Source organism: Urocitellus parryii, chromosome 9 (genome assembly GCF_045843805.1).
Source record: "Urocitellus parryii isolate mUroPar1 chromosome 9, mUroPar1.hap1, whole genome shotgun sequence".
Lineage (NCBI taxonomy): Eukaryota > Metazoa > Chordata > Mammalia > Rodentia > Sciuridae > Urocitellus > Urocitellus parryii.
The window spans coordinates 114,053,234-114,072,245 of NC_135539.1; the positions used below are offsets into that span (position 1 = coordinate 114,053,234).

Consider the following 19,012-nt stretch of genomic DNA (forward strand, 5'->3'; position numbering starts at 1 on the left):
ATATCCTCTCAGAGCCCACAGAGAATAGACTGTGGAGACAATTGACCTGATAAATCAGAGGAAGGCTTTTCTCATCCCTGAATTACAGGCAATAAGAATTTAATGATGGTCTTCCAGACTGTGAAGGGCTCTGAGAGAGAGCAAGATGACTCCCCCTTCTCTCGCCTCTTCCTTCCTTTTTTCCTAGAAATGATAAAGAATTGGGTTTCTACTAAAGCAGGACGGAACAGGGTCAGACTGAAGAAGATACATGCTAAGGGGAGAGTGGAACTCAGGCGGGGCTGGATTTGTGCAGAGCCGACATGCTCTGGGTTCCAGAGAGAATGCTTTAAAGACTTTGCCCCACTTCCTTTCCCTGCCAGCTCCCACGATGCGTCTCTCCCCTCCCCTCTCCAGCATTCCTCTCAAGCAAACCTGACCTTCAGAATCCTAGCCATTCTCCAACCCGAGAAATCCTGCCCCTTCCACCAAACGGAATCCTTCCTTCCTCTCTACCCATCCTCCTCCAGGAAGCGCCCCCTCTGCTCCCAGCACTAGCCCAGATTCTGCACCTGACCTAGTCCTTGTTCCCTCTCTCTGTCTCAGCCTCAGCGCGCTTCCAGGACCTGCCTCTTCTCATCAGGATGAACGCACTGATTTCTTGGCCATTACTGCTTTTCCTCTGTGCCACCTCCTTCGGGGACCCACTGGCAAAGGTGGCACCTGTGGATGATCCTAGACCCATAGGTATGCATTGTCTGGGGAAAGGCAGGTCATGAAGAAATTAGGTTGGCTGTATTTTTCCAATTTTAGCCAGTCGACTGATAGGAGTTTAACACTGCATTTGATGGACCTCTAAGATGGCCATGTGTGCATCGCATGGAGAAGAGGGACAGTTTATCACCGTAACCGGCATCAGGAGGCTCACCTAGGCTCATTAGACACCAAGCTCCTTCACGGTTTTCTCAAAGTGTTCTCTGCTTACACAGACTACTTCTCTGGGTGGATGTTAGGAAGGAACTTAATATTCAAGCTTCTCTTATCAGTGAATCCAGATCCTTTATAAGGGGATTTGAAAAAAAAAGAGTCTAAATACAAGACAGACCCTTAATACCTGTCAATCTTGTGAGTTCACCAGGGAACTGATGAGTTGGGGAAACTGAGGCCCAAAGAGGGAAGAGATTTCCCCACCTACAGAAGCACTAGGTGCCAGCACACCCAAGAGCGTGTCTGCTAAGTGGCGTGAGCTATCACGGTGCTAGTCCCCAAGGCAGGTGCATGAGATTGAACACTTCTTGGTTGTCAGTTTTCTGGGCAAAGTTGCCACTTAGCCTCTCCGGTTCCCAGCTATGGAACTCGGGACAGACTGCACATTTTATATCATAACCCCACCACTGCCTACGGATGATGGGCTTTGGCTGTTTCTGGCAGAGGGCTTTAGGGGAGGCCACACACACAGTGGCCCGAGCAGTGGTCCTCCTGCTGGCTTAGAGGCTATAACTGAGATCCCCTCTCCCATCTTTGTCTAACCCTCAGCCAGGAGGGAGGGACCTCCTAGACAGATGGTTATTAACTCTGGACCATGTCCAGACTCCTCCAAAGTGTGCCAGGGCATTGAGGAGCCCGGCACAAAGCCAACCCCCACCCCAACACACACTCGCTGGCAGAGGAGGCCTCCTTTCCACTAATCTCTTAGCACAATTGGCTGACTTATTGTCTATTCAGAGCTGGCCGCCCTATTTTACTGCCAAAAAGTATAGTGAACTTAATGAGCCTTGCATGTGAAGTGCCCTCCAAATGAGCCTTTTTAACCCTCAGTGTGAAGGGGAGAAATGACTGCTGGGTGGGGGAGGTGAGCCAGTTAAGGTGACCTAGGTCATTTCTGGCCTTCATCAGTCCTGATATAGCTTAATAGAGGGTCACTAATATTTTTATCAGAGATCAGGGTTGGATCACAGGTGTGTGGAGGCACAATGGCCTTGGCTTCACTTTCTTAATTTGTTTTTATATATATCTGGGGGGTGGGGGGATACTGGGGATTGAACTCAAGGGCACCCGCCCACTGAGCCGCATTCCCCAGCCCTATTTTGAATTTTATTTAGAGACAGGGTCTCACTGAGTTGCTTAGCACCTTGCTATTGCTGAGGTTGGCTTTGAACTCTTGATCCTCCTGCCTTAGCCTCCGGAGCAGCTAGGATTACAGGCATGTGCCCAGCAGCTTTTATATATTTAACAAGGATTTATTGAGGACCTATTATGTGTAAGGCACTGTTTTGAGCATTCGCAGAAGGTGGGGGTGATAGGTGGATGAACTTGGCTGCCACCCACCCCAAAGGGGAGCCAGATATGGAAACAACCCAGAAGTCAGGCAGAGCCAGAAGAGGGGCAGAGCTGAATGTCCCCCAAATACTTTGACTTTCTTAATTTCCAAACGCAACCCAGTTTCCTAAAAGAAAGTAAATTCATACAAAAGTTATTTAAGATAATCTAGGAAACACTGGAAATCAAAGCCGTGTTGAAGGAGAGAAGGGCAAATGGTCTAACCACCTTAGCTGATAGGTTGGTGTGCGGTTCTGCGCTGCGATTAGCACTGAGCTTCCTGGCGGTCAAGGGACCAAGAGTAAGCATGAGATGGAGATTTAAGGGGACGTTCCAAAGCCATATTTCCGGGTCCCTGGCCTTACTTCCCTGTCTTCCCTGTACTATCTGTCCTAGGCCAGAGACTGGGACCTCTGACGGCCCTGGACCCCTGGGAGCAGGACCTGCGGTGCACCGAGAGGAAGCCTGTCCCAGTCGGGCCGAGCCCTCGGGGGGCCTCGCTGTGTCCCCCTGGCGAGAGCCCTGCGGGGCCCCAGGTGATGGGTCCATGCTCCCCGCGCAGTCGCCTGATCCCCGCGCCCCGGGGCGCGGTGCTGGTGCAGCGGGAGAAGGACCTGTCCTCCTACAACTGGAACTCTTTCGGTCTGCGCTATGGCAAGCGGCAGGCAGCGCCTGGAAGCCGCCGCGGAGGCGCTGAACCTGGCCCAGGGAGCAGGTGCGGGCAGTGAACTTCAAACCCCGACTAGAGGCCGAGCTTGCAGAGGGTGGGGGTGGGGGTGGGGGTGCGCTAGACAAAGCGGGCGGGGGCGGGGGGACTTGAGCTTCTGCTTGAGGCAATAAAAGTAATGCTGCCAACTCAGGAGCTGTGATTAGCCACTGATTTGTGCAGGCAGCGCTGATGAGGTTGTTCTCAATAGCATCTTGGGCTGGTTTTAAGATGTCTCTGGTGTCGTCAAGGTCAGTGCTTCTCAAACTAGATGTGATGAAATACCAGTTTGCTGGTTCCCCGGTCCTTTTCAGACAACACATAAATAAATAAATAGATAGATAGATAGATAGATAGATAGAACCACTGGGAACCTGAACAATTTTTAAACAACTAAAGAGAAGCCCAAATTGAATGCTGCTTGCATGTTTCAGCAATATCCAATTTCTACCCAGCATTCTAAAGCCATTCTCATAATTCCTAGGTTCACCCCCCTGCAGATGGGTAGCACTGGGTAGCATTTTGCAGAGGGACGGGGCCAAGAACCATGCACTGAGTAGGAGGCGTAGACCAGTTAAATACGTTTCTCTTTCCTCAGCCAGTCCAACCGCTTGATCTGGAAAATAGCGCCAACCACTGCCTGTTCCCCAAGGGTTAAATATCACTTGAGCCCCACAGTCAAGCCTCTGAGGGGGTGCTTGGCCACGCAAGGAGCACCAACAGTGGACACAGCCATCCACCCTCCCCCAGGAAAGCCAGCCTGGATCCCATGTTACACTGTCACTTCTCTTCATCCTCATAAACCACCCAGGGAGAGAGGCATGTATTAGTTCATCCTTACATGCAGAACCCTAAAATCCATAAAAATAAGTCACACACTCAAGGCACACAGCCAGCAAGTGGCAAGCCTAATAGCTCTCCTGACACCAGACTCTGTGCACTGCCGTGCCTCTCTGAGATGGTGGTCCAGATCAAGAAACGGTATTCAACCCCCTGGGACATCCTGGGGGCCCAATAGCTAGGGAGGAGAAATTTCAGTAGGAAAGAGTAGACCTTGTCATTAGGAAAACCCCAGGAAATCTGCCCTCACACCCACAAGACAGCTCCTAGGGTCCCCCTATCCTGCTTGGTCTGAGATGGAAATATTCTTTCCCAGAGGGATTATGGGCCCCGCCCCCCATACCGTGAAGCACCACAGTTTTCTACCCATTACAGAAACCAGGACTCCACAGGATGGAGGCAGAGCCGTGTTGCTATGGCAACAAGATAGGCTGCTAAGGGAACGTGACAACCTGCCCCACCCCCATCTTTACCCTTGAAACCGCCCTCCAGGATCTCTCAAACTACCCATGCTGCTGCGAGCTCACGTCGGAGCATGTCGTGACAGTGTGTCACTGTTGATATTCAGAAGGATATTTCAACCCCAACAGCCGGGGATGTGTCTCTCTGTACCTTCTGAAGAAAAATCATAAACTCAGCACCTATAGGGGAGTTCTCCTAGCCCCCTGGAACCGAGCCTTGGGTAGGTGGAGGCTGATGGGTCTCCACAATTTGCTCTTAGTCTGTTTTACAAAAGTCTCTATGACCCCCTTCTACTCCTTCCTCATAGCCTTCAATTTAGGAAGATGGCGGCCTTGGAGGCAGGACAGGCAAGCGAGTCCTCAAGCAGCCCCGTCTGTGTGTGAGAGGGGTAAACATCAGACGCTGTGCATGTTTCCATGCGTGCGCCTGCGTGTCCTTGCGTGTGGTGTGGGCCCCTCCAAACACATTCCAGGCCTGTCAGCTCTCACCACAGCCCAGGTCTCTGTTCTGGCTGACCCAGAGGCCCTGCTTCCACAGACAGCTAGCAGGGAGCTGGTGGCCTGTCCCTTGCTTCCTGCCCCAGAACTGCTACTGGTGAGACTCTGACTTTACAGTTCTTGACCCCATATCTTGGTGGCGATCTCTGTGGGATTTATCCCCCCCAAAAGGGATCTTTGGTTTTATGTGGCTCCAGTCTAACCCTGAACCTGCTCTTCAGATTGGAGGGAAAGTGGAGAGAAGATTGGGGGCCTCCAAAAGGCACATGCCTTGACCCACAGGGGTTTCCAGCTACCCTCTGAGCTGCCAGATAGGCTCAGAGCTGGAACACTGGAACCCAAAGACCTGGAAGCAGAGCTTGGTAGGGGCACTCAAATCTACTTCTTTTCGAGATCTCTGAACAGAGCCCAAGGGGTGAGAAATCAGGTAGGCAAGGGCATCTTTTGTCAAGGGAAGCTAAAAGGTCTCTTCCCTGGCTTTACCCCTTTTGGTAAGTCTTTCATAATAGTAGTGGGCTGTTCTCCCATCCTGTAGAAAGAAATATGGAGGACAGAGGTGAGGGGTGCAGGGAGATTTCTGTCTTTAGTAACACTCTTTTTTTTTTTTTAAAGAGAGAGGGGGACAGAAAGAGAGAATTTTAATATTTATTTATTTTTTCTTAGTTCTCGGCAGACACAACATCTTCGTATGTATGTCCATTTTAATCTTTACAAATATTCCTTCAACTTGTAACCTCACAAGATGGTAAGTCCCATTCTTGACACATTTGTGCCTTCTCCCTAATCCCTGAAATAAGAAATAAGAGCAATATAGACCCTCCAGGACAGAGAAGGGAGAGGAGACCACAGCAGGTGGGAAATGAAGCAAGAGGTTAAAGATGGTAATTCCACTGAGGGTCTGGCCGAGTGATGGAACCTGCCAGGGGCCCCTGAGGGACACTGCTGACTGTCACCCAGGACCTCCCCTCTGGACACGGAGGTGTCTGGTAGGAATGAAGCCCGAACTGAAAACTGGGGGACTGGCTGAAATTCTGCATGTGGGGTTAGACTTTCTGAGCCCAACACAGCCACAGTCTCCCACTCCCACACTGGGAAGAGGCTGGGGGCTGCCTCTATGGAGGACTACAGTGCAGATGCTCCTATTTGGGGACAACAAGCACAGTGAGGACCAAGACAGAGACCCTTGAAGAGAGGGACTATGCATGCTTGCTTGGTGAGTCCCCAGCCCCTTCACTCTCTGCTCCAGGAATGCAGGCAGCAGCTACGTGCCTCCTGACAGGAGATGACAGATAAAAGTCCAAACATAGAGGAAGGAGCCCCAGGAAAAAGCCAGCTCAGAGTTGCATCTATGGTGAGGTGCTCCAGCCTTTGAGGCTTGCCTGGGTATGCTGAGTTTCCAGGAAGTGGAGATCAAAACCAACAAATACAGGGCAGACAGACAATGCAGAAAGCAGATTGATAATTTTCTGTGTGTGGTTAAAAAAAATTCATAAAATTCTCCATCTTAACTTTTTTTTTTGTACTGGAAATTGAACCTGGGGTGCTTAAACACTGAGCCACACCCCAGCCCTTTCTAATATATATATTTTTTAGAGTCAGGATCTCACTAAATTACTTAGGACCTCACTAAGTGGCTGAGGCTGACTTTGAACTTGGGATCCTCCTGCCTCAGCCTCCCAAACCGCTGGGATTACAGGTGGGTGCCACTGCGCCCCACCCAATTGCTGGCCCATTTTAACATTTTTTCAGTGTACAGTTCATTAGTGTTAATTATATTCACACTGTTGTGTAATGGATCTCCAGAAACTTTTCATCTCAGAGATAACATTTTTTAAAAATTAGTCTGTGATTATTATCCTCTGGGGGAAGAGGAGAGAAAATTTTGCTTCCATAAAAAAGCAATAGAAGCAATAAAAACAGGAAGAAGCCGATCAGAAAGGACCTTTGAAAGTTAAGAACAGGAGAGCAAATTTAAAAAAAAAAAGAAATAAAAGGGTTGGAATGTATACTTAAGGAAATCTATACGCTATACGAGGTAGGACAAAAAGAAATCAGGAGGTGAAATATTAAAAACTTGGGAAAACAAAAAGAATGTTGGCACATCCTACTACCATGAGTTCTAGAAGAGAGAAAAGAAGAAGGGAAGGGTAAAAGTGACCCAAGAATTCATGCAAGACACTGAATTGCACGGAACAGAGGGCATGGGTTTTCAGATTAAAGGGGGAGCTCATGGAGCATCCAGGTCATGAATAGGAAAGACCCAGACTTTCCCCAGCTGTCCCCTACCCCCCCTGTGGGAAGCCATTCTCACACGTGATCGGGTGCCTCCCGTTGAGGGTCTGAGGCACTTTGGCAAATGTCGAAGTTTTTCCCGTCCCTCTCCTGATGAGAGAGCCCATCCGTGTGGGGGTGTGCCTGACCACTGACCCCGGGGACCCAATCGCTGACCCTGACCTTGGAGTGCAGCCCCCCCTCAACCTTCATTGGATGGAATTCTCCCCTGAATCTCTGGTTCCCTAATAAAAGGCTACTCCCCGGCGTGCTCGCTCTCTCTCTCCTGCTAGCCCTGAGTAATCCTTGCTGCCCTGCTGGGCGGCTAGAGGAGCGAACCAGAGAGGGGAGCCGTCTCGGACCTAGCAATAGAATTAAGGTAATTGAGTCTTGTGTTTTTATTTCGATCTCGTCTAACTAACTTTATGCCTAGAACCTCATTAATGAAACCACTGCGCAGGCCGCGTGGTAGATTTGGCGCCCAACGTGGGGCATTCTAGATTAGTTAGATTGAGTGGGAGCGCGCTATAAAGATAAGGAAAAAAGATATAAGGATAAGGAAAAAGGAAATAAAGAAATAAAGGAAAAAGATAAAGATAAAGGAAGAGGTGACATTGGGTCACAAAAGTACCTGGAGTTATTGAAGGAAAGAGACGTTAAATTAATTAAAATGGGAAATTCAACTTCTTCTGATAAGGAAATGTACCTGACTATTTTAGACAGTATAATTAATCAGAAAGGGAAACAGATTAAGAAAACTCAGTTATTACAATTTTTAAAGATTGTAGGTGAATATTGTCCTTGGTTTTGTGAACAGGAATCTCCAAATTTACTTACTTGGGAGAAATTAGGAAGGAAGTTACAGAGAGTTTGTATTTCTAATGAATTACCTGGAGGCATTGAAAATATACAGAAAACATGGACAGCTCTAGAAGTTTGTCTTTTTGAATATATGGGCCAGAGTTCGTGGCCCCCTGAGGACCTTTTAAAAGGCATTCAAGGAGCTGTTAGGTCTATTCAAATGGAGAATCAGCCTGAGGCTAAGTTAATTCCCTTTCCCTTAAGCCCTTTAAAAACAAAGGCACTAAGGGCCAAGCCAAAGGTTCAAAATGTGAACTTAAACTTGCAGCCCCATGTGGAGGATTCAGATGGCGCGGATGAGCCCGCCTTCTCGCCGCCATCATTCCCTCCTAGCGGGAGCCGAGCAACAATACGGGGAATTCCGGGGAAGGTCGCACAGTATGACGTCACTGGCGCCGACCAGAACAGTCCGCGATTTTTACCGGGACAGGGACAGAAATCACAGACAGTTTTCTTAGGACCTTCAAGGACAGTTGAATTAAATCCTGAAACGGGGCCGAAACAAATTCCTACTGGGATTTTCGGGCCGCTTCCTGATAATACTGTAGGTTTAATTTTGGGACGAAATAATTTGAAGGGAGCCATTGAGGTAATACCTGGTGTGATAGATTCAGGATTTAAAGAACAGCTATATGTTACTGTAAAAGCCAATTATCCCCTAAGACTCACCCCAAAGGATACTTTTGCCCAATTAATATTATTGCCTTGTGTCTCTGAAAGGCACCTGCCGGCAGATTCAGTTTCTAAGCAGCCGGACAGAGTATATTGGTCACAGTTAGTAAGACAAGAACGCCCTTTATTAAAACTTAGAATTAATAATAAAAATTTTCTAGGAATAATCGACACAGGAGCCGATATTTCGGTATTGTCTAGTCGGTTTTGGCCTAGAAACTGGCCTTTGCATGTAGCACCAGCTAACCTAGAGGGAATAGGACAGGTTTCACAGCCTGCTCAAAGTGCCAACTATCTCCGTTGGGAAGATTCTGACGGGAACAGTGGAGTATTTAAGCCTTATGTGTTAGAGTCTTTACCAGCTAACCTATGGGGAAGAGATATTTTAACCAAAATGGAATTATTATTAGTTACTCCAAATTCTATAAGGTCAGTTCAGGAAGTTAATCAGAGGTATTTTCCTAGAGATGATAGGGAGACCTTTCAGGAAGAGTATCTGTTTACAAGCCAGTCTCCACGACAAAGATTAGTAAATGCTCCAAACCAAAATTTTTACTAGGGGCCCTGAGTACTTCCCCGATCCCTAAGACAGCTGAAAAAATCACGTGGCTCACAGAGGAGCCTATATGGATTTCTCAGTGGCCCATCTCAGGGGAAAAACTTAAAATAATTCATAGATTAGTTGAGGAACAATTTCAGGCTGGTCATATTGAACCAACGCTTAGTCCTTGGAACACACCTATTTTTGTTATTAGGAAAAAGTCAGGAAATTGGAGATTACTACAGGATTTAAGGGCAATAAATCATGCAATTCAGCCTATGGGATCATTACAGCCAGGACTTCCCTCCCCCACAGCCATTCCCTTAGATTATAGCTTGATGGTAATAGATTTAAAAGACTGCTTTTTCTCTATAAGGTTGCATCCTGAAGATTGTGAAAGGTTTGCTTTCACTGTCCCAGCAATTAATTTTAAGGAACCTGTTAAGAGATATTGCTGGAAGGTTCTTCCTCAGGGAATGCGTAATAGTCCTACACTGTGTCAAAAATACGTTGATCAGGCAATAGATCCCATAAGGAATAGCTTTCCTGATGCATATATTATTCATTTTATGGATGATATATTATTGGCTCATGCTAATCCAGAGACACTTTCAGAAATTTTTACTCAGTTAGAGGCTTCACTTACAGCAATGGGTTTATGTATAGCTCCTCAAAAAATTCAAAAGGTGTCTCCTTTTCAATATTTAGGCCAGATAATTCAAGGACGTACAATCCGTCCTCAAAATCTTCAGATAAGAGTTAAGGAGTTACGTACCCTTAATGATTTTCAAAAATTATTAGGAGATATTAATTGGCTAAGGCCATCCTTAAAACTAACTACTTCTGAGTTAAGTCCTTTATTTCAGATATTACAAGGGAATCCTTCTCCAACCTCTCCACGTCAGCTAACTTTGGAAGCTAAGGCAGCCTTAAGGAAAGTTGAAGTTGCAATTAAAAATGCACAGCTTACTAGAATAGATCCTAAAGAAATAGTGTATTTATTAATATTTCCAACTGAGCATACCCCAACAGGAGCCATATGGCAAAGATTAGGAGTTATTGAGTGGATTTATTTATCCCACTCTCCTCAAAAAACATTAATTCCTTTTCATGATTCTATAGCTCAATTAGTAATTAAAGGTAGAACTAGGATTTTACAATTAATTGGATCTGAGCCTGATATCATAATTATTCCATTTTCTGCTCAACAAACTAACTGGCTTTTTCAAACTTCTAACTATTGGCAGATAGCTTTTGCTGATTTCCCTGGACAGATAGATAGCCATTATCCTCGTGATAAGATTGTACAATTTGCATCATTAACATCACTAATTTTTCCAAAAATTGTACGAGCTTATCCAATAGAGGGAGCTTTATCGGTGTTCACAGATGGTTCCAACTCCGGTAAGGCAGGTTTTTTCAGCCGTGTTCACACAGAGGTGATACAAACTTCTTATACTTCTGCCCAAAGAGCAGAGCTTCAAGCTCTGATCTGTGCCTTAGATTACTTTTCAAATGAGCCTATTAATATTTATTCTGACAGCTTATATGCAGTCGGAGTTACCAAAAATATTGAAACTTCAATGATTGGGTTTACTTCATCACAGGAGTTATTTAAATTATTTCATAATTTACAAAAGACAGTGCTAATGCAAAAGTACCCATGTTTCATAGGACACATTCGAGCCCATACTAATCTTCCTGGACCTCTAGTTTCAGGTAATGACAAAATTGATAAGTTAGTAGCTTTTTGTCAACAGATGTCTTCATATGACTGTACACTAGCTTCCCATTCCTTGCACCATCAAAATGCTTCTAGCTTACGTAAAAAATTTAGTATTACCAGAGAACAAGCTCGTCAGATTGTAAGCCAATGCCCAAAGTGTGTTATTCACACTCCATCTCTGCCATCAGGGGTAAATCCCCGTGGATTAAAACCAAATCAGATATGACAAATGGATGTAACTCATATTCCTCAATTTGGTAAACAATGTTATGTGCATGTCATAGTGGACACTTATTCTAGATTTATTTTTGCCACAGCACATACTAAGGAAAATGCTCAACATGTAATTTCTCATTGCTTAGCAGCTTTTTCCGTTTTAGGGTGCCCTATACAGATTAAAACAGATAATGCTCCAGCTTACGTAAGCTCTTCTTTTCAACAATTCTGTCAAGAGTTTAAAATTAATCATAAAACAGGAATTCCTTATAACCCCCAAGGTCAAGCCATTGTGGAACGAGCTCATTTATCTATTAAGCTTCAATTACAAAAATTAAAAGGGGGGAATAGGATTGTGACTCCCCAAAATAGCCTTAATCATGCCTTGTTTGTTTTAAATTTTTTAAACTGTGATGCAGAAGGTCACACTGCTGCTGAGAGGCAAATGTCTCCTTCAGTAACAGGCCCCTTAGGCAGAGTTCTGTGGAAAGACTTACAGACTGGTCAGTGGAAGGGTCCAGATCCGGTAATAATGTGGGGAAAAGGCCATGCTTGTATCTTCCCAGAAGGCTCTTTCCGTCCTATTTGGGTGCCTGAACGTTCTATCAGACATGGAGGAGATAAAACCCAGATTCAAGCGACTGAGGATCGACCCAGAGGAGCCAATACCCAGAAGGAGGAGATTTCGGAAAAGGATGAAGAAAGACCAGATTGAACCAGTCGAAAAGCTGATTTCGTGGAAAGACATAAAGAAGCTAACAACCCAGGCTTCCCAAATACTTCGACGCCTAGGAAAGAACAGGACCCCAGTCTTGATGGTAGCGACAGTAATTGCCCTACTGGGCTGTCAGGTAAAAGGGAATCAAATAGACACTTATTGGACATATTTCCCAGATCCACCCCTGGTACACTCAGCTGTGTGGACTGGAGAATCTATTCCAGTATTTACTAATGACTCATTCATGATGGGAGGATTTACAGATACTCATATTACTCCCAATCATGTGACTAGATTTAATTACTCTGGCTGCAGTGCCCAATTACCCTTGTGTTGGTCACATGATAAACATGCTGGCTGTCTGAAAGTATCATTTGAAGAAAAGACAGCGATTGGTAAACCTAGATTGACAAATAATTCTATTTATGGGGACTTAAAACCTAATACTAGATCAGTAATTAAAATGGGACTTTCCCATAACAAGCCAGTCATTTCTGCAAAACCTCCACAGATATCCCACTGTCCAAATAGTTCTATAATTGAGATCGGCACCTTTCCTAAATGGATGGATTGTGTAAATGCCTTTCCTGTACAACATAAGGTGTCTAAAGATAGTGGGTATATTTTAGACTGGTCTCCAAAGATTGATAAAAGACAATTACGAAGAAATTCTGCTATGACACCTGCAGGATTTGTCAGTAATATTTTGACTTATAGTGAAGGAGGTATTCAAAAAGATATTTGGCGTTTAATTGCTGCCTCAGAGTATTTACATTTTACAGATAAGCCTTTACCAAAATTTGTCGGCAAGAACTGTAAAGAGGGATCTTGCTATGGCTTAAGAGCTTGTGTCCAATCTCCTTATGTTTCAATTATTGGAAATGTAAAAGTTAAATGGATGGATGACAGATATGTTATTGCTTGTTATAAGTGCAACCTAACCAATTGTATTACTAGGTATAATGGAGGAAAAGGAGTGCTGATACTTCATCAGCCCTCTTTTGTTTTATTACCTGCTAATATTTCAGAGCCATGGTATGCTGATGCTGGTTTACAAGTCTTGCAGCAAATTCATGCTCAGCTAACAAGACCTAAACATGCTATTGGAGTCATAATTGTTGGTGTCTTAGCACTGGTCTCATTTATTGCCTCAACTGTCTCTGCGTCTCTGACGTTGTCTCAAAATATTCAGCATGCAAAATTTCTTAATAATTTAGCTCAAAATACTTCCAAGGCTCTGCGTAATCAAGTAAATATTGATGAAAGGATTGAAACTAAATTAAATGCCTTAGAGGCAACTGTTATAGACATAGGTAATGAACTTTCAGCCTTAAAATTTAAGGAGAGGCTTAAATGCCATGCCAATTATAAGTATGTATGTGTTACAGCTGCCAAGTACAATGCTTCTCTCTGGGATTGGGAGAAAGTTAAAAACCATTTATTAGGTATTTGGCAAAATAGTAATAATAGCTTGGATATTCTGGAACTTCATCACCATATCCAAGACATTCAAAATAATAGAGCTGATTTTTCAGATCCTTCTTCTTTGGCTAATCACATATTAAAGGAGTTGAATGGATTCAACCCTGGAAATATTCTTAAACACTCCGCTTGGTACATTATTGGATTATTCTCTTTGCTGTTAATTCTCTTTTGTATTGTAACTATAGGATGGCGAGTCTTTCAATCAAGAATCCAGGAACTCCAGAGAATGAATCGCCGCCTCATTTTTAAGACAAAAAAGGGGGAATATGTGGGAAGCCATTCTCACACGTGATCGGGTGCCTCCCGTTGAGGGTCTGAGGCACTTTGGCAAATGTCGAAGTTTTTCCCGTCCCTCTCCTGATGAGAGAGCCCATCCGTGTGGGGGTGTGCCTGACCACTGACCCCGGGGACCCAATCGCTGACCCTGACCTTGGAGTGCAGCCCCCCCTCAACCTTCATTGGATGGAATTCTCCCCTGAATCTCTGGTTCCCTAATAAAAGGCTACTCCCCGGCGTGCTCGCGCTCTCTCTCTCCTGCTAGCCCTGAGTAATCCTTGCTGCCCTGCTGGGCGGCTAGAGGAGCGAACCAGAGAGGGGAGCCGTCTCGGACCTAGCAATAGAATTAAGGTAATTGAGTCTTGTGTTTTTATTTCGATCTCGTCTAACTAACTTTATGCCTAGAACCTCATTAATGAAACCACTGCGCAGGCCGCGTGGTAGACCCCCCCCCAGCTATGCTTTTTCTGGGACACTCAGCTCACAGTGTCCCCCATCCCTCCAAAAGAACCACTCCCCCCCTGCACTCAGCCCAACCCCCACCCACACTCCATGAGCTGCTCTCTGCCACAGTCTTCTCTGGCAAAGACACCCTCCAGGTTTTTTGACACCAGACCTCCAGGGCCAGTTGGGAAAAAGCAGTTTCTGCTGTCTCTAGCCCGGTCCTGGATGCACCTTGTGTCCCCAGGGCTGCCCTGTGACCAGGCTCTCCCGCCAAGCCCCAACTCCTCTTGCCAAACCTCTCCTCCATCCAGGCCTCTGCAGCTCCCAAGACCCGGATGGCCTCCCTTTGGTTTCCCTGGGTCACTGCTTGAGCAGGCCTCAGGTTAGGATCACCCCAACCCTGTGGCTGAATTCCCGCCCCTCCAAGGTCCCCACAATAAACAGCTAAGGACGTCTGGTCCTCTCCTCCCAACTCCAGCCCGGCTCCAAGGTTCTCCTGTCCAGCTCCAACGCCTGCCTTCCTGGGAGCTCTGAGTCACCCTTCCGTCCATCCGTCCTCCCACACGAGGCCGCCCTGGATGCTCATTAAGCCCCACTCGGGGCCTTTCTTTCCCTCTCAAGGTCCCAGCTGCTCAGCTCTGCTGAGCTTGGGGCTCCCCACTGATTGAAAAATTCCTCCGAGGAGCCAGCTGGGGTCCTCCAGGGACAGACGTGGAGCAAAGCGTGATATGAGGAGGACAGGTAGAACACAGACGCCACAGCGGGCATTCTTCTTCTCTCTCCTGCTTCCCCATTTTCTTTTTTAGAAACAGAAGCACGATGAGCCCAGAGATGCCCAGCTCCCAGCACTGAACACACGGAATCCAATTTCTATATCGCTCTATTTTTTGTGGGGGAGGGAGTTTAAATTCCAGCAGCGCTTTACCACTGGGCCACATCCCCAGCCCTTTCTATTTTTTATTTGGGGACCAGGTCTCATTCAGTTGCTGAGGGGTTTGCTAAACTGCTGAGGCTAGCCTTGAACTTGTGGTCCTCCTGCCTCAGCCTCCAGAGTCGCTGGAATTACAGGCATGAGCCAGTGAGCCCGGCATCAATCTCTAACTCTTCCTACCTTTTTCTGAGCAGAGGCCATGGTAAGAGTTTCCCACTAAATACTGATGGCCAGGAAGAAATCCAGGCCTGGGCCAGGCTTGGTGACACCCGCCTGTAATCCCAGCAGCTCAGGAAGTTGAGGCAGAAGGAACATGAGTTCAAAGCCAGCCTCAGCAAAAGCGAGGTGCTAAGCGACTCAGTGAGACCCTGTCTCTAAATAAAATACAAAATAGGGCTGGGGATGTGGCTCAGTGGTCGAGTGCCCCTGAGTTCAATCCCTGGTACCCAGATAAATAAATAAATAAATCCAGGCCTGTTTCAAATTGGACATAAATTGGACTTTATGTTACCTAACCTTTCCTCCCTCTACTCTTGACCTCCCAAGGTTACCCCCAACACCCCAATTCCCTTGGAGTCATTTATCGTAGAGGAGGGTGGGAGTTGGGGTCCCGGTTAGAGCACCCCTCAGCACCACTCATCTCCTGAGATTCCCGATTCCACTCTTGGCGCTGGCTGTGAAATCCAAGCAAGATGTGAGGATCTGGCTCCGACTGGATTTATGCTTCCTCCGACTGGTTCTCATGAACTGCTCTGCCCCTCTGGCAGAGGGCAGGAGCCATAAAACCGTCTCCTCTGCCCCTACTCGCTCCAATCCCTGACCTTGACCTCCAGGTGACGCAGCCTGGGCCCAGAGAGGGCATCCTGGGGACAATTCTGTGAGAATAACCGGACCCCTGGGCCAAGAGAGCCTGGGAGATGACCTGATAGGGGACCTGCACACTTTCCTTTCTGTCCCACGATGCAGGACACCGGAAGGCGGAAGTCAGAGGGAAGGAGAACCTTCTGGACTATCTCACCCCACCCCAGCAGAAATGGCAGAGGAACAGAGCGGGCGGCCGGGCAGAGAGGGAACCCCCAGAGCTGGGGGGCCCTGGGGCAGCCGGCCCTCTTCCCTGCCACCGGGAGTTCCCTGGCAGCTGAGTGCCAGCCTCAGCGTGACTGTCCAGGGTCTCGGGCACACACATGCTGGGCAGCTGACAGCACTTCCTTAGAAGGGAACTGAAGCCAAGTGTTCCTCCCGCCACAGCCCCAGGACGCAGTTCTGCATCTGGCTCTGCTCCTCTTAGAAAGTCCTTCACGGGCTTCAGATCACCCTGGGCCTTCTCTCCTCCAGAGTCCTCGACTCACCTTCAGTTCTCCCCCTCCCTGCTCACTGCCTCCAGACCCCGGGCAGTGCTTCTTGATGGGGGTGCCCATGTCAGTGCTGAGCTGGGGTTGAGCCCAGGAGAAGCTGTGGGCCTCTTGCTTCTTAGACATGGATTCCTGGCCTGTCCTGCTCCCTGCAGCTCCACCGTCCACCCAGCCTCTATGTGAGGGGGCAGAGTTACTGTTTCTCACCTCTGTCTCCTGGCAAGGTCACTCACACTTCTCATTCACACCTGTGTGCACTTCTGGGGGTGGGGGGTAAGTGTGCTGATCCTGGTGGAGGAAGGGGATGATGAAGGTGTGAATCTGTCGGGTCCACATCCCTTCCCCTGTCCTGGCCCCAGCTCAGCGCCCCTCTCTTTGGAATCCCACACTCTTCCAGCCACCCCTGATGCTCACGGCCACAGAGAGAGGGTTTCAAGGTGAAGCCATCAGCTGGTTCTTCCCCAGTCCCTCTGTAGCCTCAGCGTTCTCATCTTAAATTGGGGACTAGCCCTGGCCACTTCATGGGGTTGCTAAGGGACCCATAGGCATCAATATTCAAAGTGCACAGCACATTGTAGGTGCTCAATAAAGGAGGCTGGTGGGACTGGTGTCCTGAGCAGTCCTGGGGCTGACCCCAGCTCCCCAGGGCCCTTCCCTGCTTATTTGTTCCCTCCTGGCCCCTATTCCCTGTCCTCTAGGGCTTGGGAGAGGAGAGAAAGAAAGAGGGAGGGTGGGTAGTCAGTCACCCTCACTAGTCACAACCACGATGGAAAGATGGCCTCAGTCTTTTTTGGGGGGAGGGGATGGGGGAGCCTCTCTCTTAAGCCACTCTCCTGAGCTTCTTGACAGACCCTCCACCAGCAGGGAGTCTCACGGTGGGACCGGGGAGAGCCAGGAGCAGGACACAGGCATCAGGGATGGAGGCACCCATGAGGATATGGTGCGGGAGCTGCGGGCCTCACCCTGCCACTGACTGTGACTTGTCCGGGCTCCTGTTTCCCCCTGTTGCTGGGTACCGGGCACCCGCTTCCCAGGCCGACATGGACGCTGGGAGGTGACCCTCCTCCTTCGATCACAGGCTGTTTGGCCGGGTCCTTCCTGGATCTGCAGGTCCTGCCCCGTCATCTACCAAAGACTTTGGCTCCTGATTTACAGACCTCCGCAGCCGGTGCCCTCTGCGATCCTCCTGATGACATCACCAACCACGCAGACGGTGACCCAGCTGTACCCTGGCCTCTCAGCTCCTCGGGTGCCCCACCCCCACCTCCCCACCTCCTCCTCACCGCCCAGCTTTGTGGGTCCGCCCTGGTCACCACCCACCCTCTCTTCTCTCCCGCCATGGTCCTTGGCTTCCTCCCAGCCCAGCTTCCCGTCCTTCTGTAGCCACCCCATACCTACAGCCTCTCCATGACATTTTGCTCAGACCCTAGATCCCTCTGACCCTCATCTCTGACCACGCAACCCTGGGGGATGCCAGCCGTGCCCTTTCTCTGAATCTGTTCCAAGCCACCGAGCACTAGGGTGGTGGCACAGGAATCAGAATAGGGCAGACTGGCTTCCTGTGGAATCCTGGTCTTCACACGTCTTGGTCTCCTGCAGAACCCCCCGGGTTCCCGAGGTCAGCTTCTTCCCATTTTCTGTGATAACTTCCAACCTTCTTCACTCCTACAAACCCACTCCCACCCCCCGGGCGCTCAGTAGAGGGCTTTGCTTGTCGGAGAAGCTACAAGCCATCAGGCAGGAAGTCCCTTAGCTCCCAGATAAACTCCCCCCCACACCCCATTCCGCTGGAGGGGGTGCCCACCCCGGCTTCCCCACCCTGGGAACCTCCGGACAGCCATCTCCCTGTGCAGATCAGCCCTTCCTCTCCACGGAGTCCCTCCTGTGCCTTTAAATATAAACCGCCTCCCTCCTATCATGAGAGAGAGAAGCCCCTCATTTGGTCCTCATTCCCCTCTAGCTGTCACCCCCTGTCCTTTCCTTACAAGCCAACTTCTCAAAACAGTGTGGCAGCCCACGCCTGTGATCCCAGCAGCTCTGGAGGCTGAGGCAGAAGGATCATGAGTTCAAAGCCAGCCTCAGCAATTTAGGGAGGCCCTAAGCAACTCAGTGAGACCCTGTCTCTGAATAATATACAAAGTAGGGCTGGGTTAAGCACCCCTGGTTTCAATCCCGATGCAGAAAATAAGTAAATAAAAAAAGTAGCTGTTTTGTTCTGCTTTGCCTGCACTGTTCTCCTCCTCTTTCTGTCACCTTTTGTCACTCCAGGCTCTATTATCAGGCTTAATGAATATTTGCTAATGAATGAAACAGGATTAAAAGTGCACTCGAGGCCCCAAGAGCTGCTTCATCAATGTTCATTCAATCTGACAAGTGTTCCCGCCTTTGGGGGATCTCAAAATGTCTTCCCCGTCCCCAAATAATTCCCCCACTGCCAATCAAGGTTGAAAATTTACCACCAGGGCCTATCATTTAGGAGGCTGTTACCTCTGAGCAACAGAAATTAGTTCCTCGCCTCTTTTCTGCCCCCAGACAGTGTAAAGAACTGTCCCCCAAAGGCTCAGGATTTGGAATGCCTGGGGCCCACCAGTCATCCTCTGCATGGCACATACGTGGAAACAGAGACCAGAGAGAGGAAGGCAGGGTCCTGAGGTCACCCAGCGAGCTCATGATAGAGTGAAGTCTAGAACCCAGTCCCTGAGAACTAGCTCAGGAC

At 48.1% G+C, this 19,012-nt stretch overlaps 1 protein-coding gene across 1 annotated transcript; it reads left to right on the plus strand.

The window, feature by feature from the left end:
* The first annotated feature begins 623 nt into the window (after window positions 1-623).
* On the plus strand, window positions 624-3,026 carry Kiss1 (KiSS-1 metastasis suppressor). Its single transcript, XM_026397121.2, has 2 exons — window positions 624-726; window positions 2,695-3,026. The coding sequence occupies exons 1-2, from the start codon at window positions 624-626 to the stop codon at window positions 3,024-3,026; spliced, it is 435 nt and encodes a 144-aa protein (XP_026252906.2).
* Window positions 3,027-19,012: the final 15,986 nt, after the last annotated feature.

Coding starts and splice junctions, on each gene's coding strand:
- Kiss1 (XM_026397121.2), top strand. CDS start 624: ATGAACGCACTGATTTCTTGGCCATTACTGCTTTTCCTCTGTGCCACC. Junction 727..2,694: donor GGATGATCCTAGACCCATAG/GTATGCATTGTC, acceptor TATCTGTCCTAG/GCCAGAGACTGGGACCTCTG.